Genomic DNA, 20,204 nt, shown 5'->3' on the forward strand with positions numbered 1-20,204 from the left:
GTTGCTTTATCTTACAGAGAATTTTTTTATTGATATTGTTTTACAGAGAAAATTAGAGGCTTGGAGTTATGATCAGGTTCGCTGTTTAGTGGAAACGCTTGGCTGTTTGGAAAAAGCAGCCTGGGCTGTTTTGTAGCTTCATGCACATGATAAGTTAGCATTGGGTATGGGGTAAAAGAATAATTGCAACCAATATTCGTTAGTCAAACAGACAAATAAAGAACTAAGCGGGGTAACGTACTAGGAGGGATTCTGAGAGATAAAAACAGCAACATCCTATTGTTATTCTCAGGACCAGTGGGTGTTTGGCGATTCTTTAAGGTTTGATATACTAGCAGTGGTACAACAAGCATATAGGTAGCTAGTCAACTTGGAGTGGAAAATTTGATAATTGAGGGGGACTCCAAGGTGGTGGTGGGCTGGCTAACAAATCCAGAAAGTCTTTTGGGGTTACAGGGATCTTTTGAAGAAAGCTAACTGGCTGACAAAAATATTGCAGTTAGGTTTCAGTGGGTTAGCAGATTTGCAAATGCAACGACTGATTCTTTGGCTAAACAAGGGGTGACCTGTTTTGGGCTACCTTAAAATTGTAATTCAGGCTAGTGTGTGTTTATTTGCATATTGCTCAGCTCCAAGGGGGAGGTAACACCTCGTGGCTCCTCTTAGGCTGATTGTACACTCTTTCTTTGATTAATAAAATTGCACTCATTTATCAAAAAAAAAAAAAATACTAATGAGGCATTAATTAATTAAGAGGTGAAAGCTGAATGGTACAACAATTCATAAAAAAAACTGAATGGTACAACATGTTGGTTTCAGTCCTCCAATGAGGCATTAATCATCCTCAATGAAAGTTACAATAGTACCCAAAAACAATTGCTGTCTAGTTTTTCTAGAATAAAGTTACAGTAGTGCCCAAAACATCTGCTATCTATAGACCCCTTGTTTTTCTAGAGTGTCGGCCATCCCATTTGCAGTCCTTTACCCAATTGAATGTAACATTAGCTCTGTGACAGGTTCTCTATTTCCCTAAAAGCATGCCTATAGATCCATGGCACTTGATGCTTTCTTCTGGCCCAAGAAACAACCAGTTTTGAGTCTTCTACTTCCAAATGTTGGAAATTTGATTGCTTTGCGAATCTTAATCCTTGCAGCAATGCCATTGGTTCAGCCTTTAATGAGTCTCCCAATCCTAAAGGTCCTGAAAACATAGCCAACACCCTACCTGCACCATCTCTAGAGACACCTCCAATACCTACCAAACCAGAACTTCCAATGGAGATTCCATCAAAATTTAATGTAATTCTGTTAATTGCTGGGGGTTTGCACTCCATAAACACCCTTTCCTTTTCTGTAAAAGTATGAGCCACTTCATTCCATGCTCTTAACATATATCCACTGAATAGCCTTTCCTCTTTTGATCTACTCTTCTCATTGAAGACCCTTCCATTCCTTTCCTCCCAAATAGTCAACACCACTGCTGCACTCATTGTCATCCACATAATTCCTCCTCTCTTTTTTGGTTGTCTTAGGAAGCTTGGACTGAAGAGGCTAGTTACATCTTGTGGGGGATACCACCTGCAACCAAAAAGATAACATTTTTTTTTTGATCAATAACAACCAAAAAGAGAACATTCCCAAATACAAAGCGCAAAGGGGCTAAGGATTCACTGCTTGCAAAGCAAAGGAAGCACATATGAGGTGAGAGGCATTTGTTTGGCCTTCTCTTTTGAAGCGTATCACAAGTGTTTGCCTTTCCAAGATAGGCTTCCCAACGCAAAGCACAAGTGAACTCACCATTTGGAGTAGGAGACCAAACTCCAGTGTCCTCCACTGATTGGTATAGAAAAGCTAGATTAAGGTTGTCCAACAGTTGAATGAGGGCTTCGCACTCAGTCCCTCTATCCCCTTATAAACCAAAATTCCAATTTGCCTTGGAATGAGAAAAGGTGACAAAACTTGAAACATGTAGTTTATAGTCGGACAAGGAATAAAGGCTAGAAAAAGCAAACTTGAGAAGAGTATTTGTCAACCAAAGATCCTCCCAAAATAGTACTTGGGTACCACAATTCACATCAAAATGAGTGAAACTAATGAAGTTGGATATACCTCCTGTATTGATTTCCAGGGAGAAAGTGAAGTTGAAGGAGCTGTCTTTGCATCCCAACCATTGTTTGACATCCCATGAATGCTCACAATTACCTTATGCTAAAGCCTTTTTTTTTGAAAGAAGGTAAAGTATGACTGTATTAATATAAGGTCCTGTGTACAAAGAGAAGCTGTACAAAATGAAGGACCTCAGAAAAAGGCCAATCTGAAAAAAGTATAATCAGATATGCTATCTCTAAAATCATTATGTATAGACATCCAGCTTCTCAAAACATTTATTGCCAAGTTAATGACCTCAGCTTCAGTAGTAGATTTTTTCTCAAAAATCCTGTTGTTTCTTTCTGACCAAACAGCCCACATAACTGCCGGAGGGATGGAAGCCCAGTCTGCCCAGCATAACTTTCCCTTCTTCGACAGCCCCTGAATATGCCATTCCTCTATCAGAGCTCTAACTGAGGCTGGCATGCACCAGCTTAGATTCAGGGATTTTCAGAAGTGTGACCATACTCCCAACAAAAAAACCTCACCCGAGGAGGAATAGGTCTGCTCCAAATTTCCTTAACTGGAAAGGACAACCCCAGGGGGGTAGGAGGCTGAGTTAAAGTTTCAAAGAAAGAAGCACAAGAAAAGGTACCAGAGCTAGAAAGGGTCCAAAATCTGGTGTCTTCCTCAGCAGGGTTTAGGAAGACACCCTCAAGGGAGGCTAGCAGAGCTACCAGGCTATCCAAGTCCGTATCCCTAATTGCCCTACGCAGGCCAAGGTTCCAACCAAAGCTCGAAGTGGAAGCTGAAAGGACTAAGAAAGAAGAAATGGGTTCATTTTTCAAGTCTGAAAGAGCATACAAGGAAGGAAACTTGTCTTTCAGAGGAGAATCCCCGACCCAAAGATGTTCCCAGAAATTTATTCGGTTACCAGAGTTTAGACCATACCTGATCCAAAGGGAGAAAACTGGAAGCAGATTGTGGATGGATTTCCAAGGAGAAGCTGTTGAAGCCCTTGCCAAGATTCCAAGATCCCAGCCATTGTCTTCCAACCCATGAATGCTAGCCACAATCTTAGTCTACAATTTATCCCTTTCCAAAGAGAACCTCCACAACTACTTCCCCAGAAGAGCCATGTTCCTTTTCTTGAAATTACCAATCCCTAGACCTCCTATTGTTCTACACCTAGAGACCACCTCCCAACTGACCCTATGATCTCTCTTCTCCTCTCTAGGCTCCCAGAGAAAGTTCCTTAATAATTTTTCCAAAAGGTTTGAAACCTTTGAGGGGATCTTAAACACTGACAGAAAGTAAACAGGAAGGTTAGCTAGGGTAGATTTAATGAGAGAGACTCTTCCACCTAAAGAAAGACAACTCCTCTTCCAAGCCGCTAGCCTCTTCTCAAACCTCTCCACTACCGGAGCCCAAAAGCTGACACTCTTAGGATTATCTCCTAAAGGGAGGCCCAAGCAAGTCAGGGGCCAATCCGTAATAGCACAACCTAGCTCATTTGCAGATTCCCTTAGGTCTCTTTCGTTCACATTCACCCCCGCCACACAACTCTTGTCGAAGTTTACCTTGAGGTTAGAAATCTGCTCAAAAAGTTGTATTGTCAACTTTAGATTCCGGATCCAACTGAGGTTCCCTCCTTCACAGAAAATGATAGTATCATCTGCAAATTGAAGAAGAGTTAAGGGAACCTCCTCCCTTCCTACTCTCCACCCTCTTATCAGATTCCTCGAGTCTGCTCTATGGATCAATCGCCCAAACACATCAACAATAAGGGTGAAAAGAAAAGGGGAAAGAGGATCTCCGCAATCACCTTCCTCCAGAGTTTGTTTGGTTCTGATGAAAATCTCCACAGCCAACTTCCCAATAGGGCAAGGTTGAAAAGCTCAAGGTTTCTTATTCCAAGCCCGCCTTGTGACTGGGGTTTGCAGATTTGCTCCCTGCTCACTAAATGATACTTGTGAGAGTCTTTCCAGTCTTTCCAAAGGAAATTTCTCATCTTTTTTTCCATTTCCTTTGCTACCTCTGAGGGAATGGGGAATAGGCTCATAAAGTAGGTTGGAAGACTGGCTAACACACTTTTGATGAGTGTGACCTTACCACCTTTAGAGAGATACCTTGCCTTCCAAGAAGCCAATTTTTGGTCCGTTCTTTCTAGGACTGGAGTCCAAATTGCTTTGGAGATACATTTGGCACCAAGGGGTAGACCTAAATATGTTGTAAGCAGACTACCCACTTTGCATCCCAATATATCAGACAAATTTTGAATGTTAGGCACCTCTCCCACAGCTAATAGTTCACTCTTTGCTAGGTTCACCTTCAGCCCTGAAATTATCTCAAACTAAAATAGTAGATACTTCAGATTAAGGATTTGGTCCTCTGAAGTACTGCAGAAAAGGAGAGTGTCATCTACATATTGTAGGATGGGGATTTTTGTTCCATTAGGACTTACTTCAAAGCCCTCTAGAAGATTCAGTTCTGAGGCCCTGTCTACCAACTTGCTAAGACCTTCCATCACTAAGAGGAAGAGCAGCGGAGATAGAGGGTCTCCTTGTCTCAGCCCTCTTGAGCTTTTGAAATTTCCTTTTGCTGACCCATTTAGCAAGATTGAGAACCTTGGAGTAGAAACAGAGACTTTTATCCAATTTCTCCACTTTGGTTCAAAGTGCATTCTTTCCACCATATAGTCTAAAAAAGCCCAGTTTACATGATCATGGGCTTTTTCTATGTCTAATTTGCAAACCGGCCCTGCTCTTCCACTTCTCTTCCTTGAGTAAATTAACTCATTGGCTATAAGAACTCCATATTGGATTTGCTTGTTGTGGACAAAGGCACCTTGGAAGCTAGAAACCAAAGAGTCCATTACTTTTCTTAGTCTAGTTGCAAGAATTTTGGCAAGTATTTTGTACATACTACCATTTAGACTTATTGGCCTGAAATCTTTCAACTCTTTAGCTCCTGTTTTCTTAGGTATTAGAGATAAGAAAGTGGCATTTAAACTTCTCTCCAGAGCAGCTGACTCATGAAAACCTTCTAATACCTTTAGCATATCTGATTTAATTAAATTCCAGAACTTCTTAAAGAAGAGAATAGAAAACCCATCTGGCCCTGGAGCCTTTTCCCCTTCCAAGCTGTTAATGGCCTCCTTTACCTCTTCTTCTGACAAGGGTTTTTCTAACTCCAAAGCCTGCTGATCTGAGAATAGCCCGAACTGTAGACCATTCAGCTTTGGTCTAATCCTACAAGGGTCACTGAAGAGCTTTTTAAAGTAGTTTTCAAAGGCTTCAGCAATGTCCTTCTCATGAAACACAGTCCTCTCACCTAACTCCAAATGATCTATTGAGTTGACTCTTCCTCTAGCATTGGCTACTTTGTGAAAGAAAGCTGTATTACTATCACCAGCTTTCAGCCACATTGCCCTTGTTCTTTGCCTCCATTTGATTCATTTTGGTAGGTTAGTGAGTCATAATCTTTTTTTGCCCCAGCTCTTTTCCTTCTATTAGCTTCATCCAGAGGACCTGCTTCCTCCTGTGCATCTAAATCTGCAATTGCATCCATACAATCTTTCCTCTTTTCCTCATCCTTCTTTAATCCTTCCTTCTTCCAAATCTTTAATTTAGGTTTCAGCTGTTGAAGTTTTTTGAAAAATACATGGCTGGCTGTGCCTTCGGAGGAGGCTTCAGCCCACTACTGTTGAATACTTGATCCCAACTCCTCTGAGTCCAGCCAACAGTGTTCAAGTCTGAAAGGAGAAGGTTTTTTTCTCAAACCACCAGTATCTAACAGTATCGGAATGTGATCAGAAACAACCCTTGGAAGAGCTTCTTGTTTTGAGTTGGGAAAGGCCTCTTCCCATTCCGGAGAAATCAAGACCTATCCAACCTTAACAAGAGAGGGATTGTCTTGATTATTGGTCCAGGTATATTTTTCACCAGACAGTGGTATATTAATTAAATCCCAATTTTGGATAAATTCCTTAAAAACCTTCATGCCTTTATTAACCCTTGTGCAGCCTTTCTTGTCTTCCGGGTTGATAATGGCGTTGAAGTCCCCCCCCCAATCACCAAAGGTTCCCCCATGCTCTTCTAACCGAATTTAGCTCTTCCCAAAAAGCATCTTTCAGACAAGAGTCCACTGGCCCGTACACCCCTGTAACCACTAACTGTTGGTTGTTAGCTTCCCACAGAAACTTTGCTGAAATTGAAAACATTACAATCCTTTTATCTAAAGGCCTGAAGGCCTTATTATTCCACAAAAGGGTTATACCCCCAACAGTATTTACCGCTGGAATTTCAAGCCAATCACAACAGCCAAAACCCCAAATGCTCCTCACCACTCTGAAGGTCAACTTCTGCAGTTTTGTCTCTTGCAGTAATAGGAAATCAGGTTTTTTTTTTTTTTTTTTTTTTTTTTTTTTTTTTTTTTTAAGAAACCACTTATAACCAGTGACCTCTAACATTCGAGGATAAAACTTTAATCCTTTCCATTTCTTAACTTCTTGAGTTTTTATTGTTTCGTATCGAACCCCCAGCATTGTCATTTAATCCCCAGGCCAGCCTCAGCAGTTCTTTCGATTGCCTTATGTTTTTTTTACCTTTTTCCACTAAAAACCTGTTTTCAATTGCAACTAGCAGGGCTTTTGTTTCCTTATCTAGCCCTTTGAAAGACACCCCCAGGAACCCCCCAAAGCTTAAAAATTTAGAAAGAACCCAAGTAGAAATGTCATTCTCTTCAACATACCTCATTTTCATCTGAAGTGAAAGCTCCTTCAGCTGGAAGATTGACTGTAATCGGTTCAGGTACCACCTGTGTCTTGTTCCGATCTAAGGGCAGGAAGGCTTCCTTTACGCCGTCTTCCTCTAAAGTTGAGACAACTAGTGCCAAACCCGAGACAACTAGTGCCAAACCCTCCTGCATCTCCGTCCCTGTTCATGAGCTTCTTCTCGGTTCTTCTAATCCTCCAACCACTTCTGCAAAGGACTTTGTTTGAATGGGAACCCCTGAACCTGCCAAGCTTTCTCCTTCTTTTGGAATCTTGCTGGACTTCCTTTCTACCTCAAATGAGCACCCCTCGCCTGCGAAATCACTGTTGGAAAGAGGTTCGATGCTTTTATCACTGTTGCAATGCTTTTATCTCCAACTCTCCCAACAGCTCGAACCTTCTCTGCCATCTGCGAACTCTTCACTCTAAGGAGGCAGACATCAGGTCACCCTTGTGGGCTGATAATTTTTCTTTTCCTTTGGAAAAGTTGGGACTAGGCTTCTTTCAAAAAGATTTAGCTGGGCTTTTTAACCGGATCGGACCTGGGTTACAACGTGGGCCGACCTTTCTATTAAGGTTGTGTGCTACTAGGCCCATCTCTTTTGAACTCACTTGGTTTTGAATTCTATCCACCACCGCCTCAGCCAACCTATCAACAAATGCCACATCAACCTCTTTAGAATTTAGGAAATTTGAATTTCGAAACCGCCTTGCCCTTGAGCCCTTTCCCACCTCACCCTCAATTCTATCTTGGCTGTAGGAAGATCACCGACCCTCCTTTCTCGGTAGTCTCCATTGCTGACCGAAACTCCCCTTCTGCCGGTACACTGGCTAACACTCGAGAGATGAAATCCTTGCCAATTGGAATAGCATTTTTATAATCCGTTGAAACCACCATTCTTTCTGATTTGATCTCCAACCAAATCATGACTATGTACATCACTTCACCTACCACTATGTTAGCCGACTGAGGGGGTAAACCCAACCAGCGAACCTTCAACTACATACATTCAAAGGACTCCTTGTACTTCTTTGAATCGTCCACTTCCAGAAAACCACCACAGAGGTCACCAATCATCCTACCAATTTCGTTGCTCCACAGATGTAAAGAAGTCCAAATACTCTAACCTAAAAAGGGTCTAGAACATCTTTTTTTTTTCGATAAATGAATGGTATTTTATTCAAAGGAAACAAAGTGATGTTACAATACAAACTGCCCGAGGAGAGGCATGAGCTGGAACATCTTCTTTCTTCCACCAAACTCCTATCAATTCTGGCCAAGGTTCAAGGTGTAGCAAGGCTCCTTTGAAACATCTCAAACCCGTATTTAGAACTCTCTAAGCTTCTTCCTTTGAGGGTAGGAAGAATACCTAACTCTCACTATCAAGACGCCTCACATCAACCTGTGCGAGCAGTTCCAAACTCTTGATGACCACTTTCGAATATCCTCTAGCTCGAATCTTTTTCAATCGAAACTTCCTACTAGGCAAGATTGTAGGAAGACTGATCTCTCCGCCGTGCTTTCACTATCCAAATCCAGAAAGAAGGATCTAGAGTTCACTTTAACAGAGACCTTCCCATGAGTCGGCCATTGCTGAATGTGTAAACTTCTCGCATCTTGTCTACCCCTCTCCCCTTGGTTATTTTGGCAGCCACCCTTAAATGGGAAGTGGCCCCTCGTAAACCGATTACCCTCAATCATCAGCGATTTCTTAAAGCAGATAACCTCCATGCCATTTGCCCAAGAGTTGTATTTCTACACATTAAATTCCCTATTCCAAGCACTCCTTGCTCTTTAGGTCTACTTACTTGCTCTCACTTCACTAAATGGTCCCTCTTCTCATCCCCTAGCTTCCACATTGATCCATGCTACACAACTCTTTCCCAAGTTCACTGCAGCTATGAGTTTCTTTAAATTTCTCAAGTCACTTTCATTGCCTTTTTCATAGAACAAAATTATATCATTTGCAAACTGCAAGTGGGTAACTACCACCTCATTTTTTCCTACCCTCCAGCCTTCAATCTATCTTGATCAGCCTTAACTATCATCCTACTTGACCAAAATTGACTAGCTGGAAAAAAATCCCTAGCTACTCCATTAACCAAAATTGAGTAGTGTACAGAGCTTAAGCATCCTTTAATCCACATCCTCCATCTAGCACCCAACCCAATCTTCTCTAGAATTTCAAGAAGGAAAGACCAATCCACTAGATCTTAGGCCTTCTCTAAGTCTAACTTGCAAACTAAACATTTTCCCCTCCTTAATCTCTCCACCGCCACACACTCATTAGCCACCAAGATTTGATCAATGATTTGCCTCTCTTAAATGAAAGCACCTTGGAATTGTGAAGTCACTAGAGGTAAAACCTTTTAAAATCTTCCAGCGAGGACCTTTGCTATTATCTTGTAGAGACTCCTCACCAGGCTTATGGGGATCAAAGCTATAAAGGTTGAATTTGCTCCCAAGCTAGAACTGGTATGTTAGAGCTCCTTATCCTAGAAGCGGTGAAAATGGCCTTAAAATGATCCACAAAAACTTTGACTGTTTCCTCTTCCTTGGTTACCTCTTGACCATCCACATCAATGCTAGATATCAGATTTCCTTCTTCCACTAGTTGAGTGAAAAAAAATTTTGTGTTCCCGTCTCCCTCCACAAGCCATTTGCATCTAGATTTTTTTCCTCCAAGAGATTTCTTAATAATTCTTCTAGTTCAACCTTTAGAGTTCTTTCTTCTTCTCTCTTCTCCCTTCTGATTTCTTTGACGGCTTCTTTACTATCCAACTCCACAACCCTTGGAGAAATTTTCTTTTTTTTGTTTCCTCCACTCTCCCAAATTGTTCTTTGTTCCAAGCTTTAATTTTCTCCTTCAGTTTCTTTAAGCTCGTAGAGAACCTCATCCCTTTTTCACACCCCTTCCTCTAACTTTACCCCACCAACTCTTAATCTTTTCCACAAAGGTAGGATCCTTCAACAACATATTTTCAAACCTGAAAGGCAAAAGGTCTCCTTATGATAGCTCCTGAGCGTAGTTTTCAAGGCTCCAAGGTGTGGCTAGCCTTGTCGCCTAGTTACCTAGGTGGGCGAATTCCTAGGCGATGGATTTTTTTTAAGTAGAAAATAAATATCCCAAGGTAGTTCTGTAGGTTCCATAACCATATTTCCTTAACAATTATCGATATATTTATGAGAAGAAAAAGAAGAAAGAAAAGAAAATTCCAGAAGATATAGGGGTTGCACCCCTATTTTTGTTATAAGAAAAGAAGAAAGAAAGAAAATCAACATATCCATGAGAAGAAGAAAATGTGTTGATTAGACGAAATAAGAAAATAATAAACCCTAACAAATAAGAAAATGTGTTCAATGCAGCATTTAACAATGTTTGAATTGATTAAACCCTAACAAATAAGAAAATAATAAAAAGAAATTAGTATATAAACACACAAAATGGATATTTTAGTTTAATAATGTCTATTTTATAATTAAAATCTGAAAAAATTTAAGAATAAAAAGATTTTATAACATGATGTACAAAACTACTTGGTGATTAGGTGAGGCGAGCCTCCAAGGGCGTCTTGTCGCCTAGGTGTTGCCTTGACAACTATGCTCCTGAACTATGACAATGGAACAATGATTTGATGTTACTCTAGGCTAGGCTCTAGAAGCTAAATTTTCCTACATCTCTTCCCAATGCACCAAGAACAGAAATCTATCCAATTTAGAGCAAGTTGAAAGTTCTTGAAAATTTGACCAGGTGTATTCTGCTTGTAGCAATGGGATCTCCTTTAATTCAAAGTCATCCACAAAGTCATTGAAGTTTCTCATGCTTGTAGTTATTCTTTGATTGGGGTTACTGATTTCTGTTGTGAACCATAAAACATTAAAATCATTTCCCGAACACCAAGGCGCCTCCCATAGACCTCTAACTGCTCCCAGCTCTTCCCAAAAGAACATCCTATCTCTGTAGGAATTTCATCCATAAACATTTGTCAATGCCCACTCCCTGCCATCATTAGGTTTTTTAATTTTTATTGAAATGGAGAATTGCACAACCAGTTCCTCCATGCATTCTACCTCATTTTTCAAGATAGCCAAGCAAGGGGTAAATAGAAATCAGGTTTTCTGGACTGAATTGTAGTTGGGCAGGAGGTAGTTGATGTTTTTGCGTCGTTGGGATTTCTATGTATTGGAATTTCTTCACAATTGTAAATTTTAATCAATGTAATGTCTTGTTACTAATAAAAAAAAAGAAAATCTCCTTCATTCTGGTAATAAATAAAATGTAAACATGTCCCCCCACCCTACCACCGTTGTGTGGTTGGGAGACTCTGAGTAGCTTCTCTTTTTGTTTAAGAGCACAAGTCCTTGCTCTTATTTTTGCTTAATACATTCAAAAAGTTGCTTAGGGTCCATTTCTTGGTGTAATGATAAAATCTTGGGCTGGCAAGTGCAAAAACATGACTTCAAGTCTGAGGATGGTCACTTTGTGAAAAAAGTGGCAAAGGTTAGGTCCATATCCAGTCCATCCCTCCCAAGACACCAGATAGCTGGGACAAACTTTGGGTAATGACCCTTTTACATTCAGAAAACCACTTATAGAAAATGAAAAAAATAATGAAATGGTCAGAATCACAACAAACAAAGAAAAAAGGAAAGGAAAAGCTTGTGCTACAGCGGTAACCAATATAAAAAAGAAATTAATGTAATAGAGAAATACTTGCTACAGAACACCTTGCTGCTAAGAATAAGAAGTGGTAATCAATTTAATTTAAGACTGTTTTCCCTTTATAATTTAGTTCAAGCCTGAATTTTGCCAAATATTGTGTGCTAACTCATCTTTAAGGAATTTCATTGAGCTAATGTTTTGTGTAAGCTTGTTAGTTCAAGCTTTAAACTTTGCCACTTACACCATTCCAATCTTACAAAAGCCTTAAGTGGATCATTCTTCCATTGAATCTTCCTGGAATGATACAAGTAGATAAGTTTGGATGGTAATGTCCCTAGCAATGAGTTATGCATATGTTTTCAAGCAGATTATCACTTGCCTTTTCTTTTAAGAAAATTGCAGCATTCTCATGTTGTTTTTGAATATTATTTTGCATTATTATTATTTTTTCAAGCCATTTAATTGTTTCTGCTTCTTCATTAACAACCTTCCTCTACCTACAGCTCAAATTGGTGTCCAAGGAAGATCCCTGGGCACACAGGGTAGATTTTCTTATTGAAGTCATGGTCTCCTTTTTTGAGAGGCGTCAGTCCCAAAGGGAAGCCATAAATGCTCTTCCTCTCTATCCGAACGAACAGGTTATGTGGGATGAAAGCCTTGTACCAAGCATCAATTACTCTGGTGAAGGCTGTCTTGCTCTTCCAAAGCTTAATCTTCAATTTCTAACCCTCCATGACTATCTATTGAGAAATTTCAATCTTTTCCGTCTGGAATCAACATATGAAATTCGTGAGGATATTCAGGAAGCTGTGCCTCATCTTCTTGCATACATCAATAATGAGGGAGATACTGCTTTTCGTGGATGGTCGAGGATGGCAGTGCCTATTAAGGAATTTAAGATTACTGAGGTAAAGCAACCAAACATTGGAGAAGTAAAACCATCTTCTGTAACAGCAGAGGTTACATATAGCATTTCAAGTTATAGAGCTCAAATAAGATCTGAATGGGATGCCCTTAAGGAGCACGATGTCCTATTTTTACTTTCTATTCGTCCCTCTTTCGAGCCTCTCAGTGCAGAGGAGGCTGAAAAGTCAAGTGTTCCAGAAAGGCTTGGGCTTCAATATGTTCGTGGATGTGAAATTATTGAAATACGTGACGAGGAGGCGACTCTTATGAATGATTTCACTGGGCGAATTAAAAGGGATGAATGGAAACCTCCTAAAGGTGAACTGCGAACTGTGACAGTTGCCCTAGATACAGCACAATATTACATGGATGTTTCTGACATTGCCAAGAAGGATGCAGAGGACATTTATGGGACATTTAATATACTCATGAGAAGGAAACCCAAGGAAAACAACTTCAAAGCAATTTTAGAGTCAATAAGAGACCTTATGAATGAATCTTGTATTGTTCCTGACTGGTTGCACAATATATTTTTGGGCTATGGAGATCCTTCTGCAGCACAGTGGACAAACATGTCAGATCTTTTAGAAACAGTAGACTTCAAGGACACGTTTCTTGATGCAGATCATTTGAGAGAGAGCTTTCCAGACTATGAGGTGTTCTTTTCTCTTCCTGCCACCCCTGTCTCATTTGTAATATAGTGTGACTTTAGGGCTTTAACTATATCACATTGTATTTATAACCTTGTATGCTTTATAATTTTTGTAACTGGGAAAATTAATTGATTGGCTGAATTATGGTCCAGGTTTGCTTTGTGAATCCTGATTGGACAGAGAACTTGCATCCAAAACCTCCATTTCGAATAAATCTCCCCAAGGCATTTAAAGGCAAACCACATGCTCTACCAGGGAATGCAAAGTCCATTGTACCTACCATAAATCATGTTGGTATGGATGATACAGTTTCTAAGAAGGATGAACTTAGAGTGGAAGCATATATCCCTCCTGATCCTGGTCCATATCCCCAAGATCAGCCAAAGCAGAACTCTGTTAGATTTACTGCCACACAGGTAATAAACAGCCTTTTAATTATGTGAAACATCTCATACATTTTACTGTGCATTTTAGCTCAGGTTATGCCTTTTGGTCTTGAGGTTTCCACTAAAGAAGTATCCAAACAATTGGGTCTTGGAAGCTCACCCCTTTAATAATATGGTCTTTTGAGATTTTCTGTTTTTAAGGACATTTGCCACATTGTTGGAATTGGATCTATTTTGTCTTGCTTTTGTTGGTTCATAAATTGTGGTTGCGATTGAATCATTCATGTGTTTTCTTCAATGTTTAAAATAAGCTTCTAGAAGTTATAATTGTAAGGTACCAAATTGTAAAGATTGTTGTATCAAATTGAACAAGAAGTCATGAATCATATCATATAATGTAGGGTATTTTTAGAAAGTTTGATAAATTTGAAAATATATCTAAAACTTCATACAAATATGAAAATGAGGTAAATCTCATTGCTGCCACCAAGTTTACTACTAGTATGGTATATACAACAAATGATTTACTTAAGTTCATCTTCAAGGTTTAATAATTCACAGAATGGTCCTTTAACCAGCATGTTGATGGTAAATAAAATAAAAAGATGGCCTATTTGAAAGGTTTTGAATAGCTGCAATTGGAGCTGTTTCATGGTGCAATGGTAATATGTAAGGTCCTAGGCTGGCAAGTATAAAAACAAGGGTCCAAGTCGGAGATGTTTTTGCATGGGCTCTTCTAGATGGATGGTGTATTCGTGTTGTGTGCATGACAGAATCTGACACTCCACAGACTCTTGAGGGCATTTCTATGTGATGTTTCCTTTTTATCTCCTAGCTTATTTAACATAAATGAACAGTTAATGTACAACCCAAATGCCAATTTTCATATCAAACATTAGTGACAGAGTGACGAGGCAAAAAAAAAAAAAAAGAAGAAAATTGAAAAAAAAAATGTATTTTGTAGTAGGATCCCAAATTGTTGTTTTTGGGTAACTTTGTTGACAGTTAGGGATCAGGAGTATTTTCATCATTTTATAAGTCAGATTCTGGTCAGGGTTAGTTGGGTGCATATCTGTTAGGTTTTGGTCTCTTGGATCTTTTTGTAACAAAAGTTATCTTTTGGGGGTTCATTTGAGGTTAGTTTTGTTCTTAAGGAGTTGCTTGTGAAAGGGAAACATTCTAGGGATATGTAAATATTTTAATTGGCTTCTCCAACAAGACATTGGGTCTTATAAAAGAGAAGGGGGAATGTTTCTGGAGGGGTCTTTTGGTTCTCTCTCTTGTTTGAGCTGTAGCTCAGCCCCAGCTAGGGTTTTCAAGTATGGGGAGCTTGGGTTTTGAGGAGTCGACCCATCTTGGCACCTTCCAATCCCTCAATCGCTATGTGTCCACGCAGGAGGCCAGCTTGCTGCCATTGTTACTGTAGCGGAACTGTTCCAGGAGGAGTTGTACTTTAATAAAATTTATACTGTAGCGGAACTGCCATTGCAACTTTTGTACTTTTCTGCATTTTAATAAAATATGCAGTCTATGATCAGAAAAAAAAGGAGAAGAGGATGAGTTGAGGTTCACAAATTGAGTTGAATTGGAACCCTTGGGATTCGGTACTAATAGTGTTTTTTTTTTTTTTTTCTAGTTCTAATAGCTGATAGACTTTCATGATAGGATTCAATGCTAAGATTTGAAATGGAGCCTTTGGCATTCACAAATTGACTTGTGAACCCCTATAGTAAATTGCAAGATTTTGACAACATAGGCTTGGAGTTTTTGGTTTTGAAGGAAACGATGCATATATCCAAAGCTTGGATACCTCTTGTTGTCAGGTGGATTGGATGGGTTCTGGGCTTGTTATTTCTCTGGGCTCCTGGTAGCTTTTTGTCATTTCAATTTCCCATAAAATTGAACGTATAAAGAGCCCAGATTTCCTACCCACTCTCTACCCGCGGTGAATTGCAGCCATAGAGATGTGTGGCTGCAATTCACAGCGGGTAGAGAGTGGGTAGGAAATCCCGAGTGACGTACAAAGCACTTAAAGTGCCAATAAGTTGGTGGCAGCTCTTTGATAAGAACTGTAATTATGCAATCCTGAGGTTTCTTGTCCTTTTAATCTCTCTTTAATGAATCTTCTTATCAAAAGGTATTCCAGTTTCTCTCTGAGAACCAAATAAAATGTATGGCCAACTGAAACAGATACTCTTTTAGTCTGTGTTTGGTTTGAAAGAAAAGGTAGGTAAGCCTTTAATAGTAGTTAACTAGTTAATAATAATGGTTCTTTCCCTACCTTCCTTTCAAACCAAACACAGCCTTATAGTAGTTAATTATCAATAATTGTTCTAATACCAAATATTCTTCCCTTGAAGAAAACTCAACAGTATTACTTTGCAACTGGTTTTGCTTTGAAATTGTTAATCTTTTATATATTTGCGGATTTTAATTTTTTTCTCAAAATCATGATTCTTTTTTAATTATTACAGGTTGGAGCAATCATCTCAGGTATTCAGCCAGGACTAACAATGGTCGTAGGTCCACCTGGGACAGGAAAGACAGATACAGCTGTGCAGATTCTGAATGTTCTTTATCATAATTGTCCCTCTCAGAGAACTTTAATAATTACACATTCAAATCAGGCTCTGAATGATCTTTTTGAGAAGATAATGCAGGTATCTTAGCTTGCCTTGGTGTACTTGTTAAATTTATCTTTCTGTAGATTTGTTGTAGTTATATAATTTTACCAAGTTCAAAACCAAATGTCACCTCCAAGGGAAGGGGAGGCAGCTTCGAATTTGAGCCTGGTATTGGGAGTGAAAGATTATGGTGTTGTTACTGGAGTCTTTCTGGATCATTTAGGGGGTGTTTGACGACATGGTTTTTCAAAAACAACTGTCACATCAGCAAAACAACTGTCTTAGTTGTTGATTTAACCCATTTCTACAGAACAAGTTTAGATTTTTTATTTTAATATCTATAATACCCTTGAAGTTAAATTCTGTTGCATACTAGTTAGAAGATTGTAAATGTCATCCTTGTGAAATTCATAACTATGTACAAACATGCTTTGTTTAAGCTTAACTAAAATTCTGTATTCAATTTTGGATACTTAATTTCTAAAGGCCTATCATGTTTTACTTTCAGAGAGATGTTCCTGCTCGATACCTTCTCCGTCTGGGTCAAGGTGAGCAAGAGCTGGCAACTGATCTTGATTTCAGCCGTCAAGGTCGTGTGAATGCAATGCTTGTTCGGCGTTTAGAGCTGCTTGCGGAAGTAGAGAGGCTTGCAAGATCGCTTCAATTGCCAGAAGATGTAGGCTATACATGTGAAACTGCTGGATACTTTTGGTTGCTGCATGTGTATTCACGCTGGGAGCAGTTTCTGGCTGCTTGTGCACAGAATGAAGACAAACCAACATTTGTTAAGGACCGCTTCCCCTTTAAGGAGTTTTTCTCCAACACCCCACAGCCAGTTTTCACTGGCCATTCCTTTGAGAAAGACATGCGTGCAGCCAAAGGTTGCTTCCGTCATCTTAAAACCATGTTCCAGGAGTTGGAAGAGTGTAGGGCATTTGAATTACTTAAGTCAACAGCTGATCGGGCAAATTATCTGATGACTAAGCAAGCAAAAGTTGTAGCCATGACTTGCACTCATGCAGCTCTCAAAAGGAAGGATTTTCTGCAACTGGAGTTTAAGTATGACAACTTGCTTATGGAAGAAAGTGCCCAAATTTTGGAGATTGAGACATTTATTCCAATGCTACTCCAGAGGCAGGAAGATGGCCATGCACGCCTAAAGCGTTGCATATTAATTGGTGATCATCACCAGTTGCCTCCGGTTGTCAAGAACATGGCTTTCCAGAAGTACAGCCACATGGATCAGAGTCTGTTCACGAGGTTTGTTCGCCTTGGTATCCCATATATTGAACTAAATGCTCAAGGTAGAGCCAGGCCAAGCATAGCAAAACTTTACAACTGGAGGTACCGAGATCTGGGTGATCTTCCATATGTTCGGGAGCAAGCTTTCTTTCATAAAGCTAATGCTGGATTCTCGTTTGAGTATCAGCTGGTGAACGTTCCAGATTACCATGGGAAAGGGGAGAGTGCTCCTTCACCATGGTTCTATCAAAATGAAGGAGAGGCAGAATATCTAGTCAGTGTTTATATCTACATGCGTTTGTTAGGTTATCCTGCAAGTAAGATTTCAATTTTGACCACTTACAATGGCCAGAAGTTCCTGATTCGTGATGTCATCAACAGACGGTGTGTGCCATATGACTTCATTGGTCCCCCTAGCAAGGTGAGTCATTATGAAGAGGTTTATTCTGTTTTTCTTTCTATTTTTCAGAATTTATTGGATATGAACGTTCTACCACATTTCTTTTCATGTAATCATTGATGACCTTGTGTTATTTCTCTCATGATAGGTTACAACTGTCGATAAATTTCAAGGGCAGCAAAATGATTTCATCTTACTGTCTCTTGTACGTACACGTTTCGTTGGCCACCTTCGTGATATTAGAAGATTGGTTGTTGCAATGTCTCGAGCACGGCTTGGTCTATATGTCTTTTGTCGTCGCGCCCTTTTTGAACAGTGTTATGAACTACAACCTACATTTCAGCTTCTGCTTCAGAGACCTGACCTCCTTGCCCTAAACCTGGAAGAAAATACTCATTTTACAGAACGTCCTGTTGGGGATACCGGAAGGATCCATTATATAAATGGTGTTGAACAGATGGCTAATCTTGTCAACTTAAAAATGCACGAGGTTTATCAGGTATGCCACCTCTTCTAGTACTGGGATCCAAGACTTGACCTCCCCCTAACCCCTAAAAAAGCCAAACGCACCATGGACCATTTTTTTTATTTTATTTGATGGAGTAATTGAATATTGTAGAGGTAATTGTCTCATTATTAATTCCTTTCATTGGTACTAGGAACGACTTGTGAGCTACAACTACAATTATCATACTGCTTACCCACCAGTCTGGGATGCAAACGAGCTGCAACACACTCATCAAAATTCAACATCCTCAAACAATGTGAGTAAGGCTGATACTTCGTCTACAAGTGCTGCTGCTGCTGCAAATGGGGATGTTCTGCTCGACAATGGTTCAAAGAGTGAAGCTCAGAGTATGGACAATCTAACCAATCATAACGAGGACATGACACTTGAAAGTAATTCAGAGGGGAATAACCAAGTGGATATTGCAAATGATGGTGGTTCAGATTTGCCACTTGAAAACAGTTCAAGGGATGAAGATAAGATGGAAGAGTGACCTAGAAAGTATTGGATGACTAATAGAAGCTTGTGGATGGTTTAGCCCAAGTCCATATTTGTGCCACGATTGCCGAGTTCACTAGGACCTGGATTGTGCAATGCCCCTCCATGCTGAAGCTTATGTATATTGTTTATTTTGGTGCCAGATTTATGCATAAACTCGTGGACCCACAAGGATGTCTGCTTATGCATCATTCTTTCCAATAGAAAGACCAGTGCCTTGTTCAAATGAGCCCACAAATTCCCAGTATCATTTAAACTTTAGCAAGCGAGCATTCAGTTGGAATCAAATTATGACCATCAAGAAGGCATTGGATATAAAGACCAAGAGCGATTATTCTCATTAAGGTCGTGGCCTTCGGCAGTAATTACGCGGAGGATGGCATCCATTTGCTTTTTTAATCTCAATTCTGTACGGATGGACAAACTGATCATATTACTTGGTTCCGGAGCTGGGTACTTGAAGGGTCGGGTGAGTAATGTACGTTGTTAAGAGAATTTCATAATTGTCTTCCTGATCAAGGAATTTATTATCTCTACATCGACTTGTGGTTTTATTAATTTTGAATGGATAAGTTTCACTCAATCCTATGTGACAAGCAAGGGAATTCTAAATTCTCATGTGGGTTCAAAAGAGTCACTTTGTAAAAAAAAAGGGGAAATTTCTCAATTAGTATTTTGTACTTTGGGCCTAGTGCATTTGTGTCTTTTTCAAATGCCACTTAACAATTGGTTAACAAATAGTTAACATCAGGTATTGGATTGTCATGTTTTGAAAGTACAGGTACTGAATTGTCGCATTTTAAAGTTCGGGAATCAAAGTGGTACTAGGCCCAAAGTACAGGGTACTAATTGAGAATTTTCCCTAAAAAAATATGCTAATCTGTATTCAACGTACCCCTCATAAACACCCTGAAGTCTAGTTATTAATTTCATTGTTTAAAAAAGTAGTAGTAAGTCTTTAATAGAGCAATTTCATATCAATTAACAGCTAAAGGTTATTAATGATATAAGTTTAAGATGGAAAGTAAAGTAGAAAAAGGGATGTTTTATTTAATTGAATTGTGAAAGAGGGAGAATTAAAATAAGAATAGAAACGTCTACACTTGTATTGTTTCTTTTTTTCTCCTAAAGCCTTTTGATCTTTTAAAATTTAGGCTCAGTTTGGAAGGAGTACTAATACAAATATGTAGAGTGTAAAGTCTTGTATTTTGTATTATTTTGTATGTATGTGTACTATACAAAGTTGTATTTGTACTTCCAAACTGAGCTTTAATAGTAAGTGTTAAAATAAAATATAAATAATACAGTATATATATATATATATAATGTATTCACACATTAATAATATGCATCAATATAAATGATATTATAAAAAATGCTTGCCTTGTCATTTTTGTCGCCTAGGCAATACCTTATTATAATATCATCATTGCTAAATATTTGTTTGAAAGTTCAATGTAA

The 20,204-nt window shown here is 39.2% G+C and overlaps 1 protein-coding gene across 1 annotated transcript in view; it reads left to right on the top strand.

Moving 5' to 3' along the window:
* Positions 1–19,279, top strand: part of EMB2765 (P-loop containing nucleoside triphosphate hydrolases superfamily protein) — a 46,908-nt gene extending 27,629 nt beyond the window's left edge. The window contains exons 9-14 of the mRNA XM_010262964.3: positions 12,030–13,088; positions 13,238–13,501; positions 15,946–16,131; positions 16,604–17,758; positions 17,886–18,236; positions 18,397–19,279. Coding sequence (XP_010261266.1) covers positions 12,030–13,088; positions 13,238–13,501; positions 15,946–16,131; positions 16,604–17,758; positions 17,886–18,236; positions 18,397–18,738 — 3,357 coding nt within the window. The 3' untranslated portion in view covers positions 18,739–19,279. The remainder of the gene's footprint in view (positions 1–12,029; positions 13,089–13,237; positions 13,502–15,945; positions 16,132–16,603; positions 17,759–17,885; positions 18,237–18,396) is intronic.
* Positions 19,280–20,204: the final 925 nt, after the last annotated feature.

The sequence above is a fragment of the Nelumbo nucifera genome, chromosome 5 (assembly GCF_055504915.1).
Source record: "Nelumbo nucifera cultivar China Antique chromosome 5, China Antique-T2T, whole genome shotgun sequence".
NCBI lineage: Eukaryota > Viridiplantae > Streptophyta > Magnoliopsida > Proteales > Nelumbonaceae > Nelumbo > Nelumbo nucifera.